General features: G+C 43.4%; 1 protein-coding gene across 11 annotated transcripts in view; it reads right to left on the bottom strand.

Annotated features, from left to right (window-relative positions):
- CLPB (ClpB family mitochondrial disaggregase) overlaps positions 1-12,793 on the bottom strand; it is a 177,428-nt gene extending 164,635 nt beyond the window's left edge. For 4 of the 11 annotated variants that reach the window (XM_080688671.1, XM_080688675.1, XM_080688677.1 and 1 more), the window contains exons 1-2: positions 12,317-12,773; positions 8,866-8,917 (exon numbers count right to left, since the gene is read on the bottom strand). In XM_080688671.1, coding sequence (XP_080544797.1) covers positions 8,866-8,917; positions 12,317-12,716 — 452 coding nt within the window. In that variant the 5' untranslated portion in view covers positions 12,717-12,773. Of the gene's footprint in view, positions 1-8,865; positions 8,918-12,316 lie in introns of all 11 variants that reach the window. The other 7 variants (XM_080688674.1, XM_080688678.1, XM_080688680.1 and 4 more) reach the window with 4 other exon arrangements.
- Positions 12,794-24,571: the final 11,778 nt, after the last annotated feature.

Below are 24,571 nucleotides of genomic sequence, written 5' to 3'. Positions count from 1 at the left end.
ATGAACTATCAGAAAGGGAAACTAAGAAAACAATCCTATTTACAATTGCATAAAAAAAATACCTAAGAATAAGTTTAACCAAGGAGGTAAATGACCTGTACTCAGAAAATTATAAGACATTGAAGAAAGAAATTGAAGACACAAATAAATGGAACTATATACCATACTCATAGATAGGAAGAACTATCATCATTAAAAAGTCCATACTACTCAAAGCAATCTATAGATTCAACACAATTCCTACCAAAATACCAATGGCATATTTCACAGAACTAGAACAAATAATCCTGAAATTTATATGGAACCACAAAAGACCCCAAATAGCAAAGCAATCTTAAGAAAGAACAAAGTTGGAGGTATCATGCTACCTGATATTAAACTATACTACAAGACCATAGTAATCAAAACAGCATGGTACTGGCATAAAAACAGACATATAGATCAATGAAACAGAATAGAGATCCCAGAAATAAACCCATGCCTATTTGGTCAATTAATATTTTACAAAGGATGCAAGAACATACAATGGGGTCTATTCAATAAATGGTGTTGGGAAACTTGGACAGGTACATGCAAAAATTAAACCAGACCACTATCTTACACTGTATATGAGAATAAATTCAAAATGGATTAAAGACTTAAATGTAAGACTCAAAACCATAAAACTCCTAGAAGAAAACATAGGCAGTAAAATCTAACATTTCTCTTAACAATATTTTTTTCTGATATATCTCATCGGGCAAGGGAAACAAAGAAAAAAAATAAACAAATGGAAGTACATCAAACTAAAAAGTTTTTGCACAGCAAAAAAAACCATCAATAAAATGAAAAGACAACCCACTGAATGGAAGAATATATTCATCAATAATACATCTGATAAGGAGTTAATATCCAAAACTGATAAAGAACTTATACAACTCAACACCAAAAAAACAATCCAATTTAAAAATGGGCAGAGGGTCGAAACCGGTTTGGCTCAGTGGATAGAGCGTCGGCCTGCGGACTGGAGGGTCCCAGGTTCGATTCCGGTCGGGGGCATGTGCCTTGGTTGCGGGCATGTCCCCAGTGGGGGGTGTGCGGGAGGCAGCTGATCGATGTTTCTCTCTCATCGATGTTTCTGACTCTCTATCTCTCTCCCTTCCTCTCTGTAAAATATCAATAAAATATATTTTAAAAAATAAATGAAAATAAATAAAAATAAAAATGGGCAGAGAACCTGAATAGACGTTTTTTCAAAGAGGACACACAGCTGACCAATAGATATATGAAAAGATGTTCAATGTCACTAAGATATGCAATATCACTTCACAACTGTCAGAATGGCTATCATCAATAAATCAACAAACAAGTGTTGGTAAGGATGAGAAGAAAAGGGAACCCTTGTGCACTCTAGGTAGGAATGCAGATTGGTGCAGCCATTATGAAAAACAGTATGGAAAGTCCTCAAAAATTAAAAATGGAACTGCCTTATGACTCAGCAATTCCACTTCTGGCTATACATCCAAAGAAACCCAAAACAGTAACTGGAAAGAATATATACACCCCTATGTCAATTGCAGTGTTATTTACAAGAGCCAAGATATGGAAGCAATCCAAGTGCCCATCAACAGACGAATAGATTAAAAAGCTGTGGTACATATATACAATGGAATATTACTTGGCCATTAAAAAAGAATGAAATCTTAACATTTGCCATAGCATGGATGGACCTAGTGGGTATTATGCTGAGATAAGTCAGTCAGAGAAAGACAAATACCATATGATTTCACTTACATGCGGAATCTAAAGAACAATATAAACGAACAAACAAAACAGAAACAGACTCATAGATACAGAGAACAGACTGGTGTTTGCCAGAGGAGTGGGGGGTTAGGGGACTGGGTAACAAAGGTGAAGGAATTAAGAAATACAAATTGGTAGTAACAATTGTCATGGGATCTAAAGTACAGCATATGGAATATAGTCAATAATATTGTAATAAACTATGTATGGTGCCAGGTGGATACTGGAAATATTGGGGGGGGGGGGGGTGGAGGATACTTTGTAAAGTATATGATTATCTAACCACTATGCTGTACCCCTGAAACGGATACAAAAATATCAAATGTAAACTGTAATAGAAAAATAAAATTAAAAATAAATAAAATTACAGATCTAAATCATGTCACCATGTCTCTCTCTCTCTCTCTCTCATACACACACACACACACACACACACACACACACACACACAGGCTTAAAATTCTTCAGTGGTTACCCACTGCTGGTAGTAAAAATAAAAATAAACATCATTGCCGAAACCGGTTTGGCTCAGTGGATAGAGTGTCGGCCTGCGGACTGAAGGGTTCCGGGTTCGATTCCGGTCAAGGGCATGTACCTTGGTTGCGGGCACATCCCCAGTGGGGGGTGTGCAGGAGGCAGCTGATCGATGTTTCTCTCTCATCGATGTTTCTACCTCTCTATCCCTCTCCCTTCCTCTCTGTAAAAAATTAATAAAAAAAAAAAAACAACATCATTAACATGGCTTACAGAACCAGTGTGGTATGGTCCCTCCCAAACCCAACCTCTCCAGTTCCTTCAATCACTAACCTATTTTCTGTCTCCATGGATTTGTCAATCAGGGTATTTTATATAAATTGAATAATATAATATGTGGTTTCTTGTGCCTGGCTTCTTTCACTTAGCGTAATGCTTTTAAAGTTCAGTCATATTGTAGCATATATCAGTGCTTCAATCCTTAGCATTGATGAATAATACTCCACTGAATAGCTATATCATGTTTTTTATTTATCCATTCATTAGTTAATGGACTTTGGAATTATTTCCCTTTTTGGGCTATTATGAATAATGTAGCTAAAAATAATACTGCTATGAACATTAATGTACATGTTTTTATTTCTCTGGGGTATATACCTAGAAGCAGACTTGTTGGGTCATAAGGTAACTCTATGTTTAACATTTTGAGGAAACACCAACTAAATTCTGAAACAGTCAACACCATTTCACACCCCCACCAGCAATATATGAGGGTTCCAATTTCTCCAATATCCTCATACACTTGCTATTACCTGTCTTTCTGATTATAATCATCATAAACAGGTATGAAGTGGTTTTAATTAGATAATGACTAATGATGTTGAGCATCTTTTCACATGCTTATTCATCATTTGAACATCTTCTTTAGAGAAATGTCTAATCGGATCCTTCGTCCGTTTTAAATTGGATTATCTTTTTAATCGAATTTTAAGCATTTTTTATATATTCTGGACACAAATTTCTTATCAGATACATGATTTGCAAATATTGTCTCCCATTCTATAGGACAGTCTTTTCATTTTCTTGAAGTTATCCTTTGAACACAGAAGTTTTTAATTTAAATAAAGTCCAACTTACCTACTCCTATGTTTTCTTCTAAGCGTTTTATACTTTTAGCTCTTGCATTTTGGTCTATGATCCATTTTGAGTTAACTTTTGTGTATGGGTGAGGTAGGGTTCCAATTGTATTTTTTTGTACATTGATATCCAGTTGTTCCAGCACCACTTGTTGAAAAGACAAATTGTACTAATTTTGAAATACATATTGTAATTGCATAATCAGTCATCTAGCTCTCAGTTAGACTGTTAAGTACCAAGAGGACAGGGAGTGAACCAATCTTGTTCGCTATTATATCTCCAGCACTCATCCTAATGTCTAGCTCAGGGGTGGGCAAACTTTTTTTTTTTTTTCTTTTTTTTTAAAATATATTTTATTGATTTTTCACAGAGAGGAAGGGAGAGAGATAGAGAGTCAGAAACATCGATGAGAGAGAAACATCGATCAGCCGCCTCCTGCACACCTCCCACTGGGGACGTGGCCGCAACCACGGCACATGCCCTTGACCGGAACCGAACCCAGGACCCCTCAGTCCGCAGGCCGACGCTCCATCCACTGAGCCAAACCGGTTTCGGCAGGGCAAACTTTTTGACTCAAGGGCCACAATGGGTTCTTAAACTGGACCAGAGAGCTGGAACAAAAGCATGGATGGAGTGTTTGTGTGAACTAATATAAATTCAAGTAAAGGAGCGGAGGGGAGAGCAAGAGAACCGGATAGAACAGCTGGATCCGGCCCGCGGGCCGTCGTTTGCCCACGGCTGGTCTAGCTCCTAATAAGCACTCATAAATATTGGTTGAAATAATAATTTTATTATTAATAATAAACACTCTACAGTCCTATGCATTATAGGTATTATCATCTTCAATGTTATTTATCTAGGCTCATAGAAGTTAGGCAATGTGTGCCTTGTATTATTGGTTCTCAATTTTTGACTCTGGTGCTCTCTCCTCATCTAGGAAGGGGGTTAGTGAGCTCCTCCAGGGCAGGGATTGCTTCTCCTTCCTCATTGTATTGCCATCAACACAAATTCAGTTCAGGGCTAGGCACAGAGGCAGGCTAGACAGTTGAGCAATCGTGGGACAAATGGACAATGCCCTTCAGGATCAGGTCCCTACCTATCCCCAGTCCCTCCTAGGCTAGAATGTGATCCAGCAACAGGTATGTAATTTCCCCCTCTCCATCACACATGCTGATCCCTTTGCCTGGAATGCATTCCCTTTTTTATTTGCTAAGCCCAACTGATATTTTAAGACTCTAATTAGGTGCCATTTCCTGAGGATGCTTTCTCTGGTCCCCCAGATTGGTCGGGCATGTTCTGACCTCCTGTCTCTCAGCACTGACTATACTGTGTTGTTATAGTCTTCCCTAGTCTCCTTCTTCGAGGGCAGGAATCACGCCTGGTCAGTTGTCGTGTGTCACGCATATGACCCAGCATGACCAGTGCTCAGTAAATTTTGTCAAATGAACAATAAATCCTGGAGAGAAAGGGCAGGCAGTCTGAAGTCCAGGTTTTATACCATCAGGCTTCTTCATTAGAAAATATTTGGGCTCAGGAGGGGGTAAATGGGAGGAAAAGGGAGACAACTGTAATACTATCAATAATAAAAATATCTATATTTAAATAAATAAGTAAATAAAATGAAAATTTTGAGGCTGACAAACACCCGAGTTAAGGACTCAGCAGAGGCCCAGTTCCCTGCCGAGAGAAGGGAAATGGGTAGGGGTGTTGTCTTTCACCCAAGTTTGTTCTGAAGGAAATGTGATCTCCTTTAGAAGGGGAAGAACAGGAGGCCTCACTTCTCCTAGCCCTGATAGCTCCTCACATGGCTCAGCCTGAGCCTGGACAGATGTGCCTTCAGTCTACCCTGTGCCCTGGTTTCGGGTGAATAGTTCCTGAGTCTGGAAGCCAGGCTCAGGTTTAGGCTGAGCCCAGGAGCAGGCCACCTGCTCATGCAGCTAACAGGTGAAACAGGATCCAGGACCAGTTTTCACCTCTGAAGAGCTGAACACACAAGGTTTAAGTGCCCCTGGAGAAGGAAGAAAGGAAGAGAGAAGGGAAGGGGAAGGGATCCAGCCTCCCTCTGATATATAGCCAATGGGAGTATGGAAATTAAGACTCTGGGCTGCCTGTTTCAGGTTTGCTGAAAAGTCAATAGAAAGCAACTTTCCCTGAGTTCTGCTGTGTTAGAGAATACGGGAACTAACTGTCCCTGCCTCGGGGAGGCACACAATACAGTGGTTTAAGGTGAAAGCTGGCTTACAAACTTATTAATATAAAGAACAGAGCATGGCAAGTGGCAGATACTGCCCTGTCCCGTTAGCCAGGCAAGCCCAAACCACACACATTTACCTAGCTCCACATAAAGCAGGTCAATAGTACCTACAGGTCAGGGCATCTATCCAGAGCTCTTGGCTTGATCATCTCAAACTCTATGAGAATTCCTGACCTGTTCCTAATTAAGTCAGCAAGTGAACCTCGCTGATTTTTCTGATTGTGGACTGGGTGCCTCAGCCCTGACATTCATTCAGCCCTACTTCTCTCACCTAACCTCCAACTTCGCTTCTAGAAAAGGATTCTCTCCTACACGCTGGCATATCCTTTCCTAGATGACACTCATTTTCTCCCAGCCCAGGAGATGTGGGGCAAAGGAAACGGTGATCATACCCAGCTGGGAGGAGTCAAGGAAGGCCTCACAAGGAACACAGCACTTGAGCTGAGCCTAGAAGGTTGGGAGGATTTAAGCAGAGGATGAGGAACAGAAAGTAGAGAGGGCTGAGGGTCCAGGATCTGTAGCTTCCCGAATGCCCTTAAGAAGATAATGAAGCACCTCCCCTCTGAGCAGTAGAGCCTCGGGCTATTGCCCTTCATTATCCAGAGTTCTCCCAAGGCTCTGGATCTGGGTATGGTAAGGGAACATCAAGGCAGAGACACACACAGCACAGAGCCACAGAGAGGTCAAGGGGGAAAGAAGGGTAGAGGGCAATATTGTTCACCAGATCTGAGTTTTATTCCAAATACTATATCACTGACCACACTGATCATACACATGGTGACCCAACCATGCATAAACTGTGTAAGTTTTTTTAAAATTGAGAATGACTCTATCCTGCTATAGGCAGGTCTGTTGGGCAAAGTTAAGGCTAGGACAGGCAGAGGAAGAAATTAAGAGTAGTGTGAAGCACCTATGCAAAGTCTAGGTCATAGAAAAGTTGAATAAAGACTTGCTGTGAGAATTCAAGAAAGTTTTCTTCCAGCAAGGATGGTCTGACTCTCTCAGCCTCACCTCTAGGCTTAGCTCTATTAGCAGAAATAACTGTAATTGGTAGGTTACATGTCTGTTTCCTTGAAACCAGGGCCTGGGTCACACACATACCCATCTCTAGTGCCTAGCAAAGGTCCACTCATTCATTCATATGCAGGAACTGCTTGGGGTGAGAAGGAGAAGAATGTCCTAATTCAGGCCTTCATCACCTTGAATTTATCTTACTAAAACAGCCTTTTAACAGATCTGCTTTTAGCCCTTGCCCAATTCAATTCATCCTTCACCCTTCTGAATGACCCTAACTGGGCAATTTCCCTGCTCAAAACTTCCCATATCTCTCCACTGATCATAAGGTAAAAATTAGAAACTCCTTCGTGGGCATTCCAGAGCTTGTACATTCCAGCTTCTCTCAAATCATCTCCCTCTTTCCCGACCCTGCAACTCTGCACAAACACCACCTCAGCAGCAGCAGCATGACACCAAGCCCAGTAGCCAGCCAGCATCTTCTTCCCCTGCCTTTGCTCAGTTTGTCCCCTGCTCTTTGCTTCTGGGAAGGAGGAGGAGAGCAAGGGGGAGACTGTCATGCTAAAGGGCAGGGTTCCTCAAAAATGGTGAAGGAAGATTCTGAGTCATCACAACCAAAAGAGATGGGCAAGAGGAGACAGTGGAAAAGCAAGCTAGACACTGGAGACCCATGAAAGGTCCCTACAGGCCAAATCCACAAAGACAAGAATGAATGTTGCTGAATCACACATGCACCATAAATCCCATCACTTTTTCTCTTCTTTGGGCAGATGATTGTTTTAGAAAAATGTGTACTTGAAAGAGCTAAAATAATCCACACATGGGGCTCAATGGGATAAGGTAAACTCAGCCTGCCTGGGTGATGGAAGAAAGGTGGAGTCACAGCATAGCCGCTCTGCAACTGTGCTGCCTACAGTGGGTGCCAGAGAAAAGCAGAAGCCTGGCAGCCCTTAGCAGTTACCAACAGGTGATTCCAGGGTCAGCACAAGCCTGAGAGGAGGGGGCTTGGCCAGTTTCATACCCACCCCCTCCCTTGTACTGCAGTAGAAGGAAGCGAGGCTCATCTGTTTCTGGGGGAATGAAGATGCCACATACAGCCTGCAGTTATGAATGGCTCTTATAACAACAAGCTGACATCTGTGCTCGGTTTTTAAGATGCATCATTGCATGTTTATTAAACTATTGCTCTATCATATTTATTAAGCTACGAAACAACTCCCAGCCTATACTTCCAAAAGTGGTTTATTAAAAACTAAGCCTTGAACATTAATACTCAAAAGCACCCTTGAGAATCAATAATGCTGCAGATAAAATGAAAGGGAATCAAAGCAGTAAGTCTTGGTGGGGGCTGTGGCTGCCTTTCAACACTTTCTCGTATGTTCAGGCAGCTGGAATGGGAAAGAACATGAAGGGCATGTGGAAATGGGTGCAGGGCTAGCCACCCCAAGCACCAGACTTCCTGTCTAAAACGTGGACTTGGTAATATGGAAGGGGGAGTGTCCTATGGCCATCTAATTCTATGCAAATGGCAAGAAAAAAGGCCAAGATTAGGCCCAGTGAGTGCCACTGGTTTCACAAAGAATAAAACCCCTGCCCCCTAGTCTCATACTGATGCCCTATGCTGGCCCAATCTGAGCATCCATCCTGGACACAGACTCTACCCTGCTCCTGGCACCAGGCTGAGCTCTGAGCTGAGTCCTGCCCCTGCCCAAGAACAAGCCTCAGATCTAACAGGCCAGTGGTCATAAGGGGCCCAGATGAGCAGGGAGACTAGAGGAATGTAATCAGCCCTGAGCAGAGGCCCATCATGTGCACCCCAGGCCTTTCTAGCCCCAGAAAACCTCTCAGAAAGATATCTTCCAGCTTCTTCCCAAGTCCCCAAGCCTCTCCATGGGTGCCCACCTGCACCCCATTCAGGCAACAAGCACTAACACCTGGCCAGTTCTACAAAGAAACAGAACAAATTAGAAGATTCAGTGAAGAACACATAGGATGCAAAGGGAACTCCAAACAATGCCCTGTGAAGAACAAAACAGTAGAAGGATTCAGGGGTGTTTGGGGTCAGAACAAAGCAAACACAGAGCTCTAGAAGGAAGCCCAAGTGACTCTGTGACTACAGGATTTAATTCCCAGCTTAGTGTGAGATTTCCTCCAAGGCAGCCATCTTCTGTGGGGGAGAACAAGGCCTGGGGTTTGACACTCACCTGCTGACTTCTTGAACATTGTTGGCTCGAGCAGCTTCCATCAGGGCTGCATCTGTAGAGAGAGGGGGCACTGGTCAGACCTACTCCTCAGGGCAGCTTAGAGGGCCCAGTAAAACAGTGAAAGTAAAAGCACTTCAGAAACATGGGCTTTAACAAGAGAAATGATGCCAAGATAGAGGCATACCTCAGAAATATTACGAGTTCCATTCTAGACCACAGCAATAAAGCACATATCGCTATAAAGTGAGCCATACTCTTTTTTTTGTAATGAACACATATCTGAAGCACAATAAAGTGAGTGCAATAAAATGAGGTATGCCTGTAGGTAAAGAGAAGGCTAATCATTCCATGCCCACATGTTAACAACTTGTCTTCCACATCTATTATAGAGCCAAACTTTTAACTCCTCTCATCACACAGGTGATCCCAGTACAGGGATAGCACAAGTGTTGCCAATGAGAGATAAATGCTCACTGTGCAAATTCCTTCACTCTCCTTTAGCTATCAAGCTCTCTGTTTTACATGATTATCATTATTAGTCATTCCCCTACCTTGCCCCACTTTCTCCCTAACTCATTTCTTAACCTAGTTTTGAATCTTGATGTCATAGGTCAAACATCCAGAGGGAGAGTCAGGATGGGGAGAAGTAGGAAGGGGTGCGGGCCCTTCTGAGAGTAGAGAGAGCACCAACCAGGAGTCAGGAAACCTGGCTCCTACACACTCTGCCCCCTACTCACCATGTGCTGTGGCAGCCCCTTTCCCTCTCGACCCCAGCTTCCCTGACTGTAAAGCAGAGGCAATAAAACCTTTGCCCTGCCAGCCTCACAGGATGCTAAGAAAATGAAATGACAGTTGGAAAATCTGCAAACTCCCCAGTGCCAAGCCCACCAAAGGGAGACCCGAAGCATAGGGATTACAGAAAAGCTAAACTGGCCTCCCCTGGGCAGCCGGCAGGCTGCTGGCACCACCTTGTGGCCACAAAGAAATATTGTCTGACTGGAAACAAATCTCAAAAGACAACAGAAGCACTTTTTTTTTTTTCAAATACCAAGTGCCTGGGGAGTCCTCTGTGCCCAGCATGATTCTGAGATCCATTATTGAACGCTGGACGAACTCATGCCCAGTCCTGCCTCAGAGAGTTCCCAGTCCAGCCAAGAGACTGACCCACTGAAACAGGAAGAAGCATTGGAGCAGGGTAGAAAACAGGATCTGGAGATAAAGACATGGGCTCCCACCACACCTCTGCCACTTACTTGTTGTACCACCTGGCCAACTCAACTAACCTCCTGTGCCTCAGTTTCCTTATCTGTACAATAGGGATAATATAGCCACCTTAACGAGCATATGTAAACCAGTTCTGTGGTTCAGACATTATTGCCTCCACCCCACCAACCATAGACTACAGAGCCAAGTCTTTCCTGGTTATCTTCCCTAAGCACATACCCAGACAGCCCCCAGCTGGAAGGGAAACAAGCATTCTTCAGAGATGGCTATGTTTTCTCTTCCCTCACTCTGCAGAAAGAATTGGCTTTCGAGATTAGAACCCAGGCCTCCTGGCTCCTACAGGGTGCAGTTTCTATCACACTGCACTGAGGACCTGAGTTTACAACTCCAAGTCAGGGGACAGGGTAGCTAGTAAGTCAGATGGTTGGAAATGATTATGGTTTTGGTCATTATCTATTTTGGTAAATAGACTCTGGTCTCCTTGCTGGGGTTCACATGCCACAAAGTCCAGTCTAGAGCCCCCAAGTACTTCTAAAAGGCAAGACTTGGGACACCTCCCCCTCATACTTCTAAATATACTGGCCTCACTCATGGCTCTCCAATGCCTAAGGAGAAATTCCAAACCATCCTGCATAACATGCAGGCCCCACTCCATCTGCTCTCACTTCACCCCAAAGACCTCCTGTTCTCCAACCAGGCTGGCCACTCTGCTAGCTCCTGCACACACCATGCTAATGTGTGACTCCCATATCCTTGTTCCCTGAAGCCTCTGCATGAAATACAATCCAACTCAAGACACACTTACTGAGTACCTACTAAGTTCCAACACTATAGTGGACAATGTGAAGGTATTAAAGAAAGGAGCTGGTATCAACCTGAAAAAAACCTCATGGAGGTCACAGTGAGACCTTTTCATCTCTTGTCTCAGCCTTCAGAATGCAAATTCAAATTCCCCATTCTCCAGGGACCTCCAATCTTCCAGGATAGCTTTCCTGACTCTGTTGGTCCTCTGATCCCCCAACTACACATAGTCAGACCACTCACCAGACTCACAAGCCTAACTGCCTGCACTGTCTCCTTAACTAACTTTGTGCCCAAAACTAGATATAGAGTATTCAAAAAATTGCTAAAAGTTATAGAATCATAGCATGCCTAAGCTAGAAGAGCCCTTAGAGCTCTATGTCAACATCCTCATATTGTAGATGAAGAAACAGAGGACCAGTGAGGAGGAGCAAGAGTCCAAAATCACAATGGGAGTTAGAGAGAGAACCAAAACAAGGTCCCAGTTGTCCTTACTCCCAGTCCAAGGCCTTTCCTTTACAGCTGCTGAATAAACAAATGTCAGGGCAGTCCCCCTTACTCCAGTCTCAGAGATGGGAATGCATGTAATCCATGAACACCATGCCTCAGGCTTCCCCCCTGAGGAACAACTGAGAACCTGAGTGGTTGGACTCATGTAGGCCAGAAGTCTGGCTCTCTGCCTGCTTTCCCAGTACCTGCTTAGCTCCATGCACCCAGGTGAGAGCCAAGCTGGGTCAGCCAGCCCCATGGTTGCTTTGGGTCCCTACAGAGCCAACTTCCTAGTCTCCCTTCTCCTGCCAACTGGCCCACATGGCAAGATCTCTTCATGCCTGAGACCAGGCATAGCAAAACCCTGGGAGTCTGATGGACAGACCCAGGATGCTGAACGCCAAGAAAGAAAAAATAAAAGCCCTGTAAAAGTACTGAGAAATAATCCTTCACTGTATAAGTGGGGGAACTGAAGCCAGAGAGGTGCAAGCGATGAGTGGTGGCAAAGATGGCACTGAAACCAAGTCTTTTTCCCTTCTTAGGCCATCTGAGGGGGTAAACTTCTCTAAACCATTTAGCGGTTGCCCTCAAAATACACCGCAGTTTCCCCGAGACCTCTTAAAAGAGGAATTGGACCAGGCAGAATATTCGAGGATTAAATGACCATGCTCTAATTTTAGAGGTTTAGTCCAATGCTCCCGTTATACAGATGGACAAAGTGATGCCCAAAGAAGGGAGGCTGCACTATGCTGGAAATGATGCAACTCAGAGGCACTGAGCTCTCCAGTGCAAACTCTACCCCCGTGACAATGTCTGGGTCCCTCCAGGACTGAGATTATGCTCCTCTAAATCTATAAGTAACTCCCACCCTTCAAAGATAATCAACCCACTCCTCCCGCCTCTCCATTCCTGGAACCCAGATTGTCCCGATAATCACCCTTGTTGGACGGGCTCTTGCTGTAACAGTGAACCACCAGCGCCGTGGCCAGGGCCCACATGCCCAGTCTGGCTCTAGTGGGGACCCCATTCCAGCAGTTCTGTCCGGGGAGTGTGTCTTCGGGGCCAGGAAGGCGTCCCCATGTGGCGGCTGCGAGGCACTGGGTCTCCGTGCGTCTTCCGTGGCGCCCCCCGGTGGCTGCCCCTCTTCGGGTGAGCGAGACCAGCGATGTTGCAGGACGCCCCCCGATGGCCGCCCTTAGCCACGGCGGCTCCCCGCAGCCCCCGGTGGTCACACTCCAGCCGGAGGGACCTCGGTGGCTTCCGAGTGATAGAGACCTAAGCAGATGGAGGAGCCGCGGCGCCAGCGCTGTTCTCCTTAACACCAGGGACCCCAGCATCGTGACAGCTGCTTGGATAACCCCTTGGTGCCGGCCCCTGTGCTGGCCACGTCCAACATGGCTGTCGCGGCACGTTCGAAGACGCCGCGAACAGGGTGGAATTCCGCACTACCTCACGGGAGTGGTAGTCCACAGCTCTAGAGCTTTTTGCAACTGGAGGACGAATAAACTACAATTCCCAGAAAGCTGTGGAACTTGCGTCACAATGACTGTCTATTAACCGGAGTCGGGGCATGCTGGGAAATGGAGTTCTGGCGGGGGGCGTGCTAAAAAAGCAAATGCCTAGGTAGGGCGTGGGATTAAGATGCGAACCCAGAGTATAGTTCAAACACACAATTCAACTTCTAAATAGTGTAAATTAAACAGGGATCTTCTGCGGAGGCTTATTTTGAAATGTATGCTTATTTATTTTAGTCTATTTCTCTTTTCAGCCTGAGATAGCTTTTCAAAAAGATGTCTAGGGTGATGGGTCCACTTGAAATAGGAATTCATTTTATATTCCTACACAGATTTCCTTTCGGTTGAAAAGTTGGTACCTAGTCTTGCTTTCTCACTTGAGTTATTTTTTAAAGGACTTTCACATGGCTATCACAATTTATCCTTTTGGCAGCTGCGTGCGTGAAGCTGGGGCAAGGATTATTCCCACCTACAGGGAAGGGGATTTAGGCTCGAAAGTGAAATAATTTGTCAATGAGTTAAATCTCAAGTCTCCTGATTCTGAGCCTAATCCTCTCCATAAACACTTCCTATGCATCCTGGCCCTCTTTCTTCAGACTGAATTCACAGGCAGGCAAAGGAGGAAACTCTTCTTGCCAGTCCCTTTTCTTACTCGGGCACTTCCTGTGGATCTCCACTCAAACCTCACATTATCAGAGTTTTTCCTGAGGATTCTATTTAAAATAGCAATCCTTGTGCTCGCTTCGGCAGCACATATATTAAAATTGGAACGATACAGAGAAGATTAGCATGGCCCCTATGCAAGGATGACACGCAAATTCATGAAGCATTCCATATTTTTTTAAATAATAAATATATATATATAATAAAATAAAATAGCAATTCCCCTTCCCCTATCCTTCTTATTCTGCCTAATTTTTTCCCACAGCATTTACCAGCTGATGTACTAAATATGTATTTGTTCTATTGTCTTTATCCAGTAGCATGTGACCCCCATGATATAGGGACTTTGTTTTTTCATTCATATCACCCCATCCAGATCAATGGCTGGAACAAAAAGGTTCTCAACAAATATTCCGTCAGTGAGTGGGTTAATCTTACCTTTTTAGCATGGGAGGATGAATATGAGATTTAGAGTACAGGTAGCCCTGGATTTCAATTTTGACTCTTGCATTTACTACATGTGTGATTTTGGACAAATTTCTTTACCTCTCTGATTGTTGATTTCCTCATTATTATCAAAGATAATACCTACCTTCAAGACAGTTGCATGTATTAAATGAGAAAACATGTTAGACCTATGTTAAATGAGATAATAGGTAGACCACCACCATCCCTTGCTCACAGTAGGTCTTCAAGAAATTGTGACCATCATGCTACCTACTCTAGGGGTGCACTGGATTCCTTACTCTAAACTTAACCGGAGTCGGGGAACTCCATTTCCCACAGCAAGTTCCATTAACTTTGTTAATCCTGACCCGAGGATATTTTTTCCATGGATTGTTAGAGAGAGTGGACGGGAGGGAAAGAGAGAGAGAAAGAGAGAGAGAGAGATCAACGTGAGAGAGAACACATAGATTGGTTGCCTCTGGCATGTGCCCCTACCAGGGCTGGGGATCGAACCCAAAAGCCAGATATGTGCCTTTGACCTTTGATGGGGAACCTCCTCCATGCTGGGCTGACACTCCAACCACTGAGCAATACTGGCCAGGGCCCCTACTCTAAACTTCTTTTTTTAAAAAATATATATTATTGATATTTTACAGAGAGGAAAGGAGAGGGAGAGAGAGTTAGAAACATCGATGAGAGAGAAACATCAACGAGCTGCCTACTGCACACCCCCACCGGGGATGTGCCCTCAACCAAGGTACATGCCCCTGACTGGAATCGAACCTGGGACCCCCCCCAGTCCGCAGGCTGACGCTCTATCCACTGAGCCAAACCGGTCAGGGCTACTCTAAACTTCTTGAGGGCAGGGATGGAGTTTCTCATTTCTTCATCCCTTTGTAAGACACTCAGCAAATAGCTGTTGAATAAATTAATACATATTTTAAAATTATTTAATAGCCAAAGCATTTTGACCTCCCTATTTTAAGAGATTCCCAAGATATCCTGTCTTGTAAGCCACTCTATTCACTATAGCAGCCTCACTCTCCCTGTATTCTTAGAATACTTCTGCCTCCCAATTTAGGGTTGGTCAGAGCAGGAAAAGCCGTCTCTGAGCTCCCACTACCAGGTGAGTCAAGATAGTGCATCTGAGTATTTAGGTAAAAGTCACCAATAATAACGTGCTGTAGACACATTCCAGGGGCCCTTCAGTTTACTTAGCACTGCATAATTTTCAAAGTACATACCCATTGATTCCCTCATTTGATTTTCACAAATAACATCCATAAGGGGTGCAAGGCAGGGTTAAATCACTATCAGCATTTTGTAGGGAATACTGAGAGGTTAAATGACCGTGTCTGGCTGAGTGGGAAGTAGTGGGGGAGCATGGGAATAACTATTAGAATCAGCCAGAACTCAGAGTGGATTCTAGATCTTCAATAACCAATTCAAAAACCCCTAGATCACATTGCTAACATTTTAAAAGATCTTCAACTCAGGGTGACTCCCTTTTGGTCTACACAGGAAGCAGGGATTTATATCAGGTTTCAGTTACTCTACCTTGGCCCTGAGCTTCTAGCTCTTGGGTTGGGGGACAGAGAACTCCAGCTTCATTTAGTTTATAATGAGGTGACTAGGGGATATTGGAGTGGGGTTTAGGAGAAGGCAGAAAGTGAAGGATCAATGAATGCAGTTTCTGTGGTTACCCACTGCTGGGGTAGAGTCAGAGGTCATTCTGGAGGCTTCTGAAGAAAATACTTCCCTGAAAAACAAAACAACACACATTTTTAAACAAATAAGTAAGTCATAAATAATGAGAGCTGGGTTTTCCTTTTTTTAAAAAATATATTTTATTGATTTTTACAGAGAGGAAGAGAGAGGGATAGAGAGTTAGAAACATCGATGAGAGAGAGACATAGATCAGATGCCTCCTGCACGCCCCCTACTGGGGATGTGCTCGCAACCCAGGTACATGCCCTTGACCGGAATCGAACCTGGGACCCTTCAGTCCGCAGGCCGACGCTCTATCCACTGAGCCAAACCGGTTATGGCATGGGTTTTCCTTTTTTGGAGGAAGAAGTAATAAATAAGGAAAGAGAGAATGCTAAAATGAACCTTGTGATATTGGAGTAGAATTAGGGGTATCAGTATAAACTCTCTCTCTCTCTCTCTCTCTATATATATATATGTATATATATATATATATATATATATATATATATATATATACACACACATATATATATATCTCAATACATAAATATAGGTATGTAAGTACACATGAGCTAAGATAATCTATACATTTCCTTTCTTGTCAAAGAACACAGGATCCAATGTGAAGTAGTTCCTAATGGCCAAAGCTGGAAGAATGAAGAAAATAATAATGATAGTATGGGGCTTTTACCTAGAGTAATACAAATATCCATGAGGCCATATGGATATAATCAAATAAATATATAGATAGATAAATTGGGGAGGAGTAGAAACTGAATTAATAAATGTAGAAGGAAGAAGGAACTAGAGACCACCATTAGGCAAATACCACAGTAATAAATACTTCAGCCAAGATCCACAGCTGATACTAAAATCAGTGGGTAAAAGTTTGAAGACAGACAGGATTTGTATGATCTCAAAGTATCTCCTGCAAGATACTTATCAACTACAAAAACTTTACAGTGGGGAAGCCAGGCAGACACCAACTTAACCAAATGATCAAAATAAATGTCACCAGTAATAAGAGATGCAGACATCATGAATCCCTTGATCCATTCTGTCCCTCATGAATCAAAGATCTTTTAAAATATGTTTAGCACTGTACCTAGGGATTAATGCATAAGATTTAAAGACAGAATTCACTTGCTGTGGATCCTACTGTGGATCCTACTGGATATGTAAACATATCTGAGAACTCTTGGAGAACTTATCTAAGCACCTTACACAAACAGAAGTTAGTAGCTACTGAATATTGACTGTTTATTCTGAGTCAGGCACCTTTTTTGAACAAGCTCACTTAATACTTACATTAACCCTTGAGTTAGATACTGTTAATATTCACAGTTTTGTCTGACTTAGAGCCCAAAGGTTTAGCCATTACACAGTTTGCTTTTTTGAGGAAGAAAACGTGTGTGTGTGTATGTGTGTCAGGGTATGTGTGAAAAATATTCTGCATTATTTTTTCTCAAACACATTGCACACTTTCCTGCATAACAAATAGAAAATAGTGAATATAATTTAATATTTTCCTGATGATCAAGGTTATTGCTATTGCAACAGATTTTTTTGTATCATATTGCAAATGTAGAAATCTTGGACTCTAATCCAAACCATGCTTGGAAAATATTTTGCTAAAAAAATCTCTTATCACCTTCTTTTCTTGTCATCTTTGTCTTTCCCATAGAATCAGAGTATAGCATGTGGTCTCTGGGCAGAGCAACATAGCTACTTTTTACATTAAGAATAAGAATTGGCCCTCGCTGGTTTGGCTCAGTGGATAGAGCATCGGCCTGCAGACGGAAAGGTCCCGGGTTCGATTCCAGTCAAGGGCACATGCCCGGGCTCGATCCCCAGTGGGGGGTGTGCAGGAGGCAGCCAATCAATGATTCTCTCTCATCATTGATGTCTCTCTCTCTCTCTCTCTCTCTCTCTCTCTCTCTCTCTCTCTCCCCCTTCCTCTCTGAAATCAATAAAAAAAAAAGAATAAGAATTGTATTTATGATAAATCTGCCATTTTATGTAAGTGGTGGAAAGATGAATTATTTAGTAAACAGTGTTGGGACAGCTGGTTGGCAAATTGGGGGAAAAAATTAAATTGGATTTATATCTACGCCTTTCACCAAAATAAATTCATACTAATCAAAAGATTTAAATGTGGGGGGAAAAAAAGAAACTAGAAAAAATGCTAGAATAAAACATAAAGTAATTTTTAAAAATAACTGGAGTAGGGAAACTTTCTAGGCATGACACAAAACTCAGAACCCACAATAGAAAAGATTGGTATATTTGACTCTACAAAAAAACAATTCTGATGGGGAAATACCATAAACAGTGAAAAATACAATAGACTATCTGGGGAAAAATATATTTGCGCCACAGTGGTGAAGGGCAGAAATACAGAGAACTCCTATAAAATATGAAAAAGACCTAGAATACAGAAGATAAATGGACAAAGCAGCACCTTTGTGCACAGTAAAGAATGGGGCTCCCAGGGCTGAATTAGAAAAAGGGCCCCATGCAGTACTTGTGGCTAGGTGAGCAGTGTGCGGCCAGATTGCAGTTTCCATTTTCACAAACTGCATGTTCAAACTCGGCAGCCCCCAGCAAAGGACTTGACCAAAGAGCTCACAAGAAAAAAACAAACAAGCACAACACAGATTATATTTAAACATATGAAAATATGCTCAACAACATCTATAATAACAAATGTACAAATTAAAATGGTAATGATCCATATCTTGCACCACATACAAAAATGACCTCAAAATGGTTTATAGACCTAAATATAAAACCTAAAATTCTAGAAGAAAATATAGAGAAAAATCTTTGTGACTTGGAGTAAGGTCCACTTAAAAAAAAAAAGACAAATTGTACTTCATCAAAATAAAGAAATTTTGCTCCTCAAAAGCCTCTGTTAAGAAAATGAACAGACAAGCCACAGAAGGGACCACTCTGAGGCATATCAGGTAGAAAAAGTATCAAGGCACAGAACACATGTATTGTATATAATCATTGGTATTATTTAAAAACATATATTTATATCTTTGTGGTCATATATATTTAGGATATCTCTGGAAGGATAATAAAAATAGCTGTCCTTGGGAGAAGGGGGAATGAAATGGGACTGAGAGATGAAGGAAAAAAGTAGGGAGGGAGGGAAAGTTTTTCTTTTCACTGTATACAATTTTGAATTTTGTATCATGTGCATATATTTCCTATTCAATTAAATCAACCAGTCTCTATTATTTCTATATCAAATTCACTTTCGGTTAATTTTTGGCATCAGTTAGTGGGAGTACTTTTAATCTCAGACCACCACATTATTTTTTCTCACATAGAAACACTGACATCTTGTGGATTTTTAAGATAATGCTGCTATTTAAAAAATCTATTTATTTTCTAAATACAGTTGACCTACAATATTATATTAGTTTCAGGTGGACAACATAGTGGTTAGACATTTATATGCTTTACTAAGTGATCACCCTGATAAGTCTAGTACCCATCCCACACCATACATAGTTATTACAATACTAGAGGCCCGGCACATGAAATTCATGCACGGAGGGGGGTTCCTCAGCCGGCCTGCACCCTCTCCAGTCTGGGACCCCTCAGGGGATGTTCGACTGCCTGTGGGATTGGGCCTAAACTGGCAGTCAGACATCCCTCTCGCAATCCTGGATTACTGTCTCCTAACCACTAGCCTGCCTGCCTGCCTGATCGCCCCTAACTGCCCTCCCCTGCCAGCCTGATCTCACCCCCAACTGCCCTCTCCTGCCGGCCTGATCTCATCCCCAACTGCCCTCCCCTGCTGGCCTGATCTTGCCCCCAACTGCCCTCCCCTGCCGACCTGATCACCCCTAACTGCCTCTGCCTTGGCCCCCACCACCATGGCTTTGTCCGGAAGGAAGTCGGACGTCTGGAAGATGGCCAGTCGACCTGGTCTAATTAGCATATTACCCTTTTATTAATATAGATAGATTATATAGGATAGGAGTGCTTAAATGGGGGCTGGGGGGAAAGCCTTTTTCAGCAGGAGGAGATGATTTTGGAAGACAAAAACACATAATCCCTATATCTGGACTGATAGCCAGCCATATACACTCTACTGCCAAACCAGTCATTAAAAAGTTGGATCACTTTCTTACACCTTACATCAAACACCTGTTGCCCTTAAAACCCCTCCTCAGCCCCCACCTTAGGTTCTGCCTTCACAGTTCACCCAGAGTAGGTTCTGATTGGTCAGTTTCTATGCCAGTCAGCATCTCCGGGCCTATCTCCGGGCCTGATCATAGAGGCGGGGCTGATCAGCAGCTGCTCTAGACTGCTGGCCAGGGGGCTGAACTGCTGACCTCTGGGAGAGAGAGAGAGGCCTCACCAGCAGCCACTGCTGCTGATCAGCCCTGCCTCTCTCTCTCTCTCCGAGAGGTCAGCAGTTCAGCCCGCTCGCCTGCTATGCATGCAGCCTGGCGTTCGGTTGAGCCTTCGGTCATTTTGGATGTTACGACCGTGGCTCTTCATATACTATATAGATTATTGACTATATTCCCTTTGCTGTGGTACAGACACTTTGGAAAACAGTTTGGCAGTTTCCTATAAATTTAAATATATTATAAGACTTAGCTGTTCCACTCCCAAAAGAAATGAAAAGTTATGTTCCCACAAATAAACAAACAAACACCCTGTGAACATTAATAATGGCTCTGAAAACATGACTATACTGTCGTGAATGACTGACCCTAATTATCCTGATGAGCTACAGTAGCTGCCACAAAATGAGGGCAATGAAAATATTTGAACAGTGATGTTCAGTGGTGTCTCTCGATGCTTCCATGTCTGGTAATAACGGTGAATGAACAATTGCAGCAACCAGCGCCTGACAAGGGCAAGGCAACCAAGAGCTCAGACTCCTGAGGGATGAAAGTCTGAGCTGTCCTCCCAAGCAGGCAAACTAGATAAGGTGAAGCCTTAGAATGGGGTGTGGATAGAGAAGAAAGATAATACTAATTGCCATCTTAGGGCAACTATTAGAATTGTAGATTGTTTCAATAAGCCTTATCTATTAAATCTTTTATTAAGGTTGTACTGGCTACTATCTTTAACAGAATGGATTTAGTGTGGGATGCAAGGGGATCTCAATGGTGCAAGGAGTGACTGTGCCAGAGCCTATGGTGCCGGGTGTTGCATCTCCTTAGCTCGCCTCTGATTTGAGCCATTAGTGTGGTTGACAGTTCTTTGTGTTTGCAAACTCATCTTGAGATGACAGCATCCCACCTCAAGCAGGAACCTGCTTACATCATCATTTAATATTTTGGTTTTTTATATTTAATTTCTAGCAGAGCCCAGTGGCAAAGATTTGCTTTTCAAATGGAGAATAGGCAGCAGAAAGGGGTATAGTTTTACTTCAAACCCCTAAGGGTCTGCACTGTGATTCTTCTACTGGTTTTGAGGGAGGCTTCCCAAACAGTCTTTTTTGCTGCAGACACGTCCCTTACCATTGAATCTGCTGGATCTCAAGACCTAAGCAGCAGGGCAGCATGAACAACTGTGATCTACTTCACAGTGTTTTCTGGCTCTGGGGCCCAGTCAAAACTGGCAGCCTTGGGACCACTTGGTAAATGGGTTTTAGCAACATGCTCCAATGTACTGTAGTATATGTTAAAATCCAAACAGGCCCACTAAGTTCCAATGTAGTATATGTCCAAAATCCAAATAGGCCTACCAAGCTTTGTGCCTCTTAATTTATGACTAGAGGCCCGATGCACGAAAATTCGTGCAAGAGTAGGCCTTCCTTCCCCCGGCTGCCAGCACCGGCTTTCCTTCAGCACCCGGGACCTGGGCTTCCCTCCCTCCGGGCCGGCCATAGGCACTGGGGACTGCAAGCAGCTTCCCCCGGGCCAGGCCCTGACTTTGTCAGGAAGGATGTGCGGAATGACATCCGGTCTATCCAGTCTAATTAGCATATTACCCTTTTATTAGTATAGATGGTCAATGCAATATGAAGCAATCTGCCCCTCCTTTTAAAAGCTCTGTTTCAGCCCAGCCAGTGTGTCTCAGTGGTTGACTTGTCATCAAGATTTGACTCTTGGTCAGGACACATGCCCAGGATGTGGGCATGCAGGAGGCAGCCAATCAATGATTTTCTCTCATCTTTGATGTTTCTATCTCCCTCTCCCTTCTTCACTGAGATCAATAAAAATATATTTTTAAAAAATTAAAATAAAACATAGCTCTATTTTAACGTGCCCTAGACAATTGGAGCCCAAGAAACTTCATCTGTGCATCAGGTCCCTGAATGTTCACAGGGTTTATCTCCCATCTTCTGGAAGGTATGTGTTTTACCAAGGAATCTAGGATGCTTGCTACTTCCTGTGTAGGTCCAATTAGCATAATGTCATCAATGTAATGGCCCAACATGATGTTCTGTGGGCTATCAAAATGATCAAGACCCCGCCACCGCCTCCCCGCCCCCCCCCCCCCCCCCGGCCACAACCCTCTCTCCCCAGCTATATTATGCCAGAGAGCAGGAGGTTGACATAGCTCTGAGGATAAATAAAGTAATACAGCTGTCATGCCACACAAAGGCAGACTGCTTTTGAGCTGAAAAGAAAACATTTCCCAGATGCCAGGGTTTATATTGACTTGCTCCAATAAAGATAGCATATCCAGGTTGCAGCTGAAATTGAATTCGGTACCTGATTACCTTTTTAATACCTCACAGTCATTCTCCAAAATCCATTAAGCTTTTGCATCTGCCAAAAGGACAAATTAAATGGGATTGTAGGAGGAATAACTACTTTGTATCTTTTAAGCTCTGTTGGCAGGGCTAATGCAATTCCCTCAGGAATGCATTAACTATGGTGATGCTGGTTTTATTTCCTCAATAACTGGAATACATAGGTCTGGGCAACCATAAGGTGGTAGAAGTAGGAATCCCTGATCACCATCACTCCCAATGACCTGTGTAGAATTCATGTTTCCTGTTCCATAATCTTAGACTTTGACAAGTTCCTATTTGTGTGCGCACAGATGTCTGTGAGGGTGTGCATGTGTGTACAGTGGTGTATTTCCACTAGGGAACTTGAGGCTATGACTATGGTTTGGCCACTCTGGGATCCTCATGCTAGTGGACCAGCAGACAAAAAAAGACATTGCAGCCTTAACTGGTTTGGCTCAGTGGATAGAGCGCCGGCCTGCAGACTGGAGGGTCCTAGGTTCGATTCTGGTCAAGGGCATGTACCTTGGTTGTGGGCACATCTCCAGCAGGGGGTGTGCAGGAGGCAACTGATGGATGTTTCTCATCGATGTTTCTAACTCCATATCCCTCTCCCTTCCTCTCTGTAAAAAATCAATAAAATATATTTAATAATAATAATAATAAAAAAAGACATTGCAGTCCAGGCAGGGTAGTCGACCCTGATTCACATGAATAGTAAGGGTTGCCATTTCATAATGGATAAAGAGTGTGTCTGTGAAAGGGGATTCACTGGGGCATCTCTTGGTGCTTCTCTGCTCAGTGACAACTTTTAATGGGTAATTGCAGCAACCATGGCCTGACAAGAGCAAGGCAAGGGGGCTGAGGCCTGGACAACCCCACCAGGCAAGTAATCCAGATCAGCCAACATGCTGACTGAGGGAGAGGAAAACCTGGAATGGTTGGTAGAGCAGGGAAATGATGAATATCAACTATGACCCTAGGCAAAGCTAAAATGAAGGGATGCAGCCAAAACCGGTTTGGCTCAGTGGAAGAGCGTCAGCCTGCGGACTGAAAGGTCCCAGGTTCGATTCCGGTCAAGGGCATGTAACTTGGTTGCGGGCACATCCCCAGTAGGAGGTGTGCAAGAGGCAGCTGATCGATGTTTCTCTCTCATCGATGTTTCTGACTATCTATCACTCTTCCTTCCTCTCTGTAAAAAATCAATAAAATATTTTAAAAAAATAAAAAATAAATAAATAAAATAAAATGAAGGGATGCAACTTGATTTCCTAGCCTGTTTGTAAAAAAATATGCAATTGGCCATCAGCTTGAAGAATTGGATTTAAACTTTCCCACTTGGGGAATAAGTGAGAACATTTTTCTCACATAAAACCCAGATATAAATAGATATGAACAGATCTAAGTTGTGTAATGTTTGTACAAGATCCAGTTAATTTTATCCCAGCTATGCTCAGCCTGCCTTGCCCACTCCTCTCTTGGGGACCCAAGCTACTTACTCTATTTTCTGGTTAAATGGCTCCAGGAATGGCTTATTTCATTCCAGTGGTCAAAGTCCTGGCCACCATATCTCCCAGCTCTAATCGCCTCAGCCTCCCGTTGGGGTTCAGGCATCAGCACAGTTTCTATCACATCCACTGTCATAGGAGCCACCTCAGCTCCAGCACCAGGTCTGACCTGACAGGACACAGGGGACTCTGGCTTCTCCAGTGACTTCCCAGAGTGGTCAATTATACAGCCTGCAGGTCATAAGGAACTACTATCCAATGGAGAGGATTTTGACCAATGAGAGACTGAACAAGGGAAGATCTCCACAAACAAACAGCTTTCTTCTCCTCCCCCTAATGAATTGCTTTCAGATGGGATGGTTCCACATGGCTTCTATGGAGGTGTTCTCTGAGCAACCCACTGAATATTCTCGTGGAGAAGGTACCAGCTCAGTAAAGCACCATCTTGTAGGTGTTCTTCTGACTTCCCTGCCTGACCACCCCTTTTCCCTCACTTTTGCTTTCTTCCCAATAAGGGATCAGCACCTAGGCTTTGCCCCAGGCTGGCTCTGTGTTCTAGGAATTCTGGGTTAGGAAAGAGGTGTGGTCAGGGCACATGAACGAAATATTTGAAATTGTGGTGGGATTGAAGTTAT

Source organism: Plecotus auritus (genome assembly GCF_963455305.1).
Source record: "Plecotus auritus genome assembly, chromosome: 9".
Classification (NCBI taxonomy): domain Eukaryota; kingdom Metazoa; phylum Chordata; class Mammalia; order Chiroptera; family Vespertilionidae; genus Plecotus; species Plecotus auritus.
The sequence above is the reverse complement of the archived record's forward strand: the minus strand, read 5'-3'. Positions and strand labels throughout refer to the sequence as shown.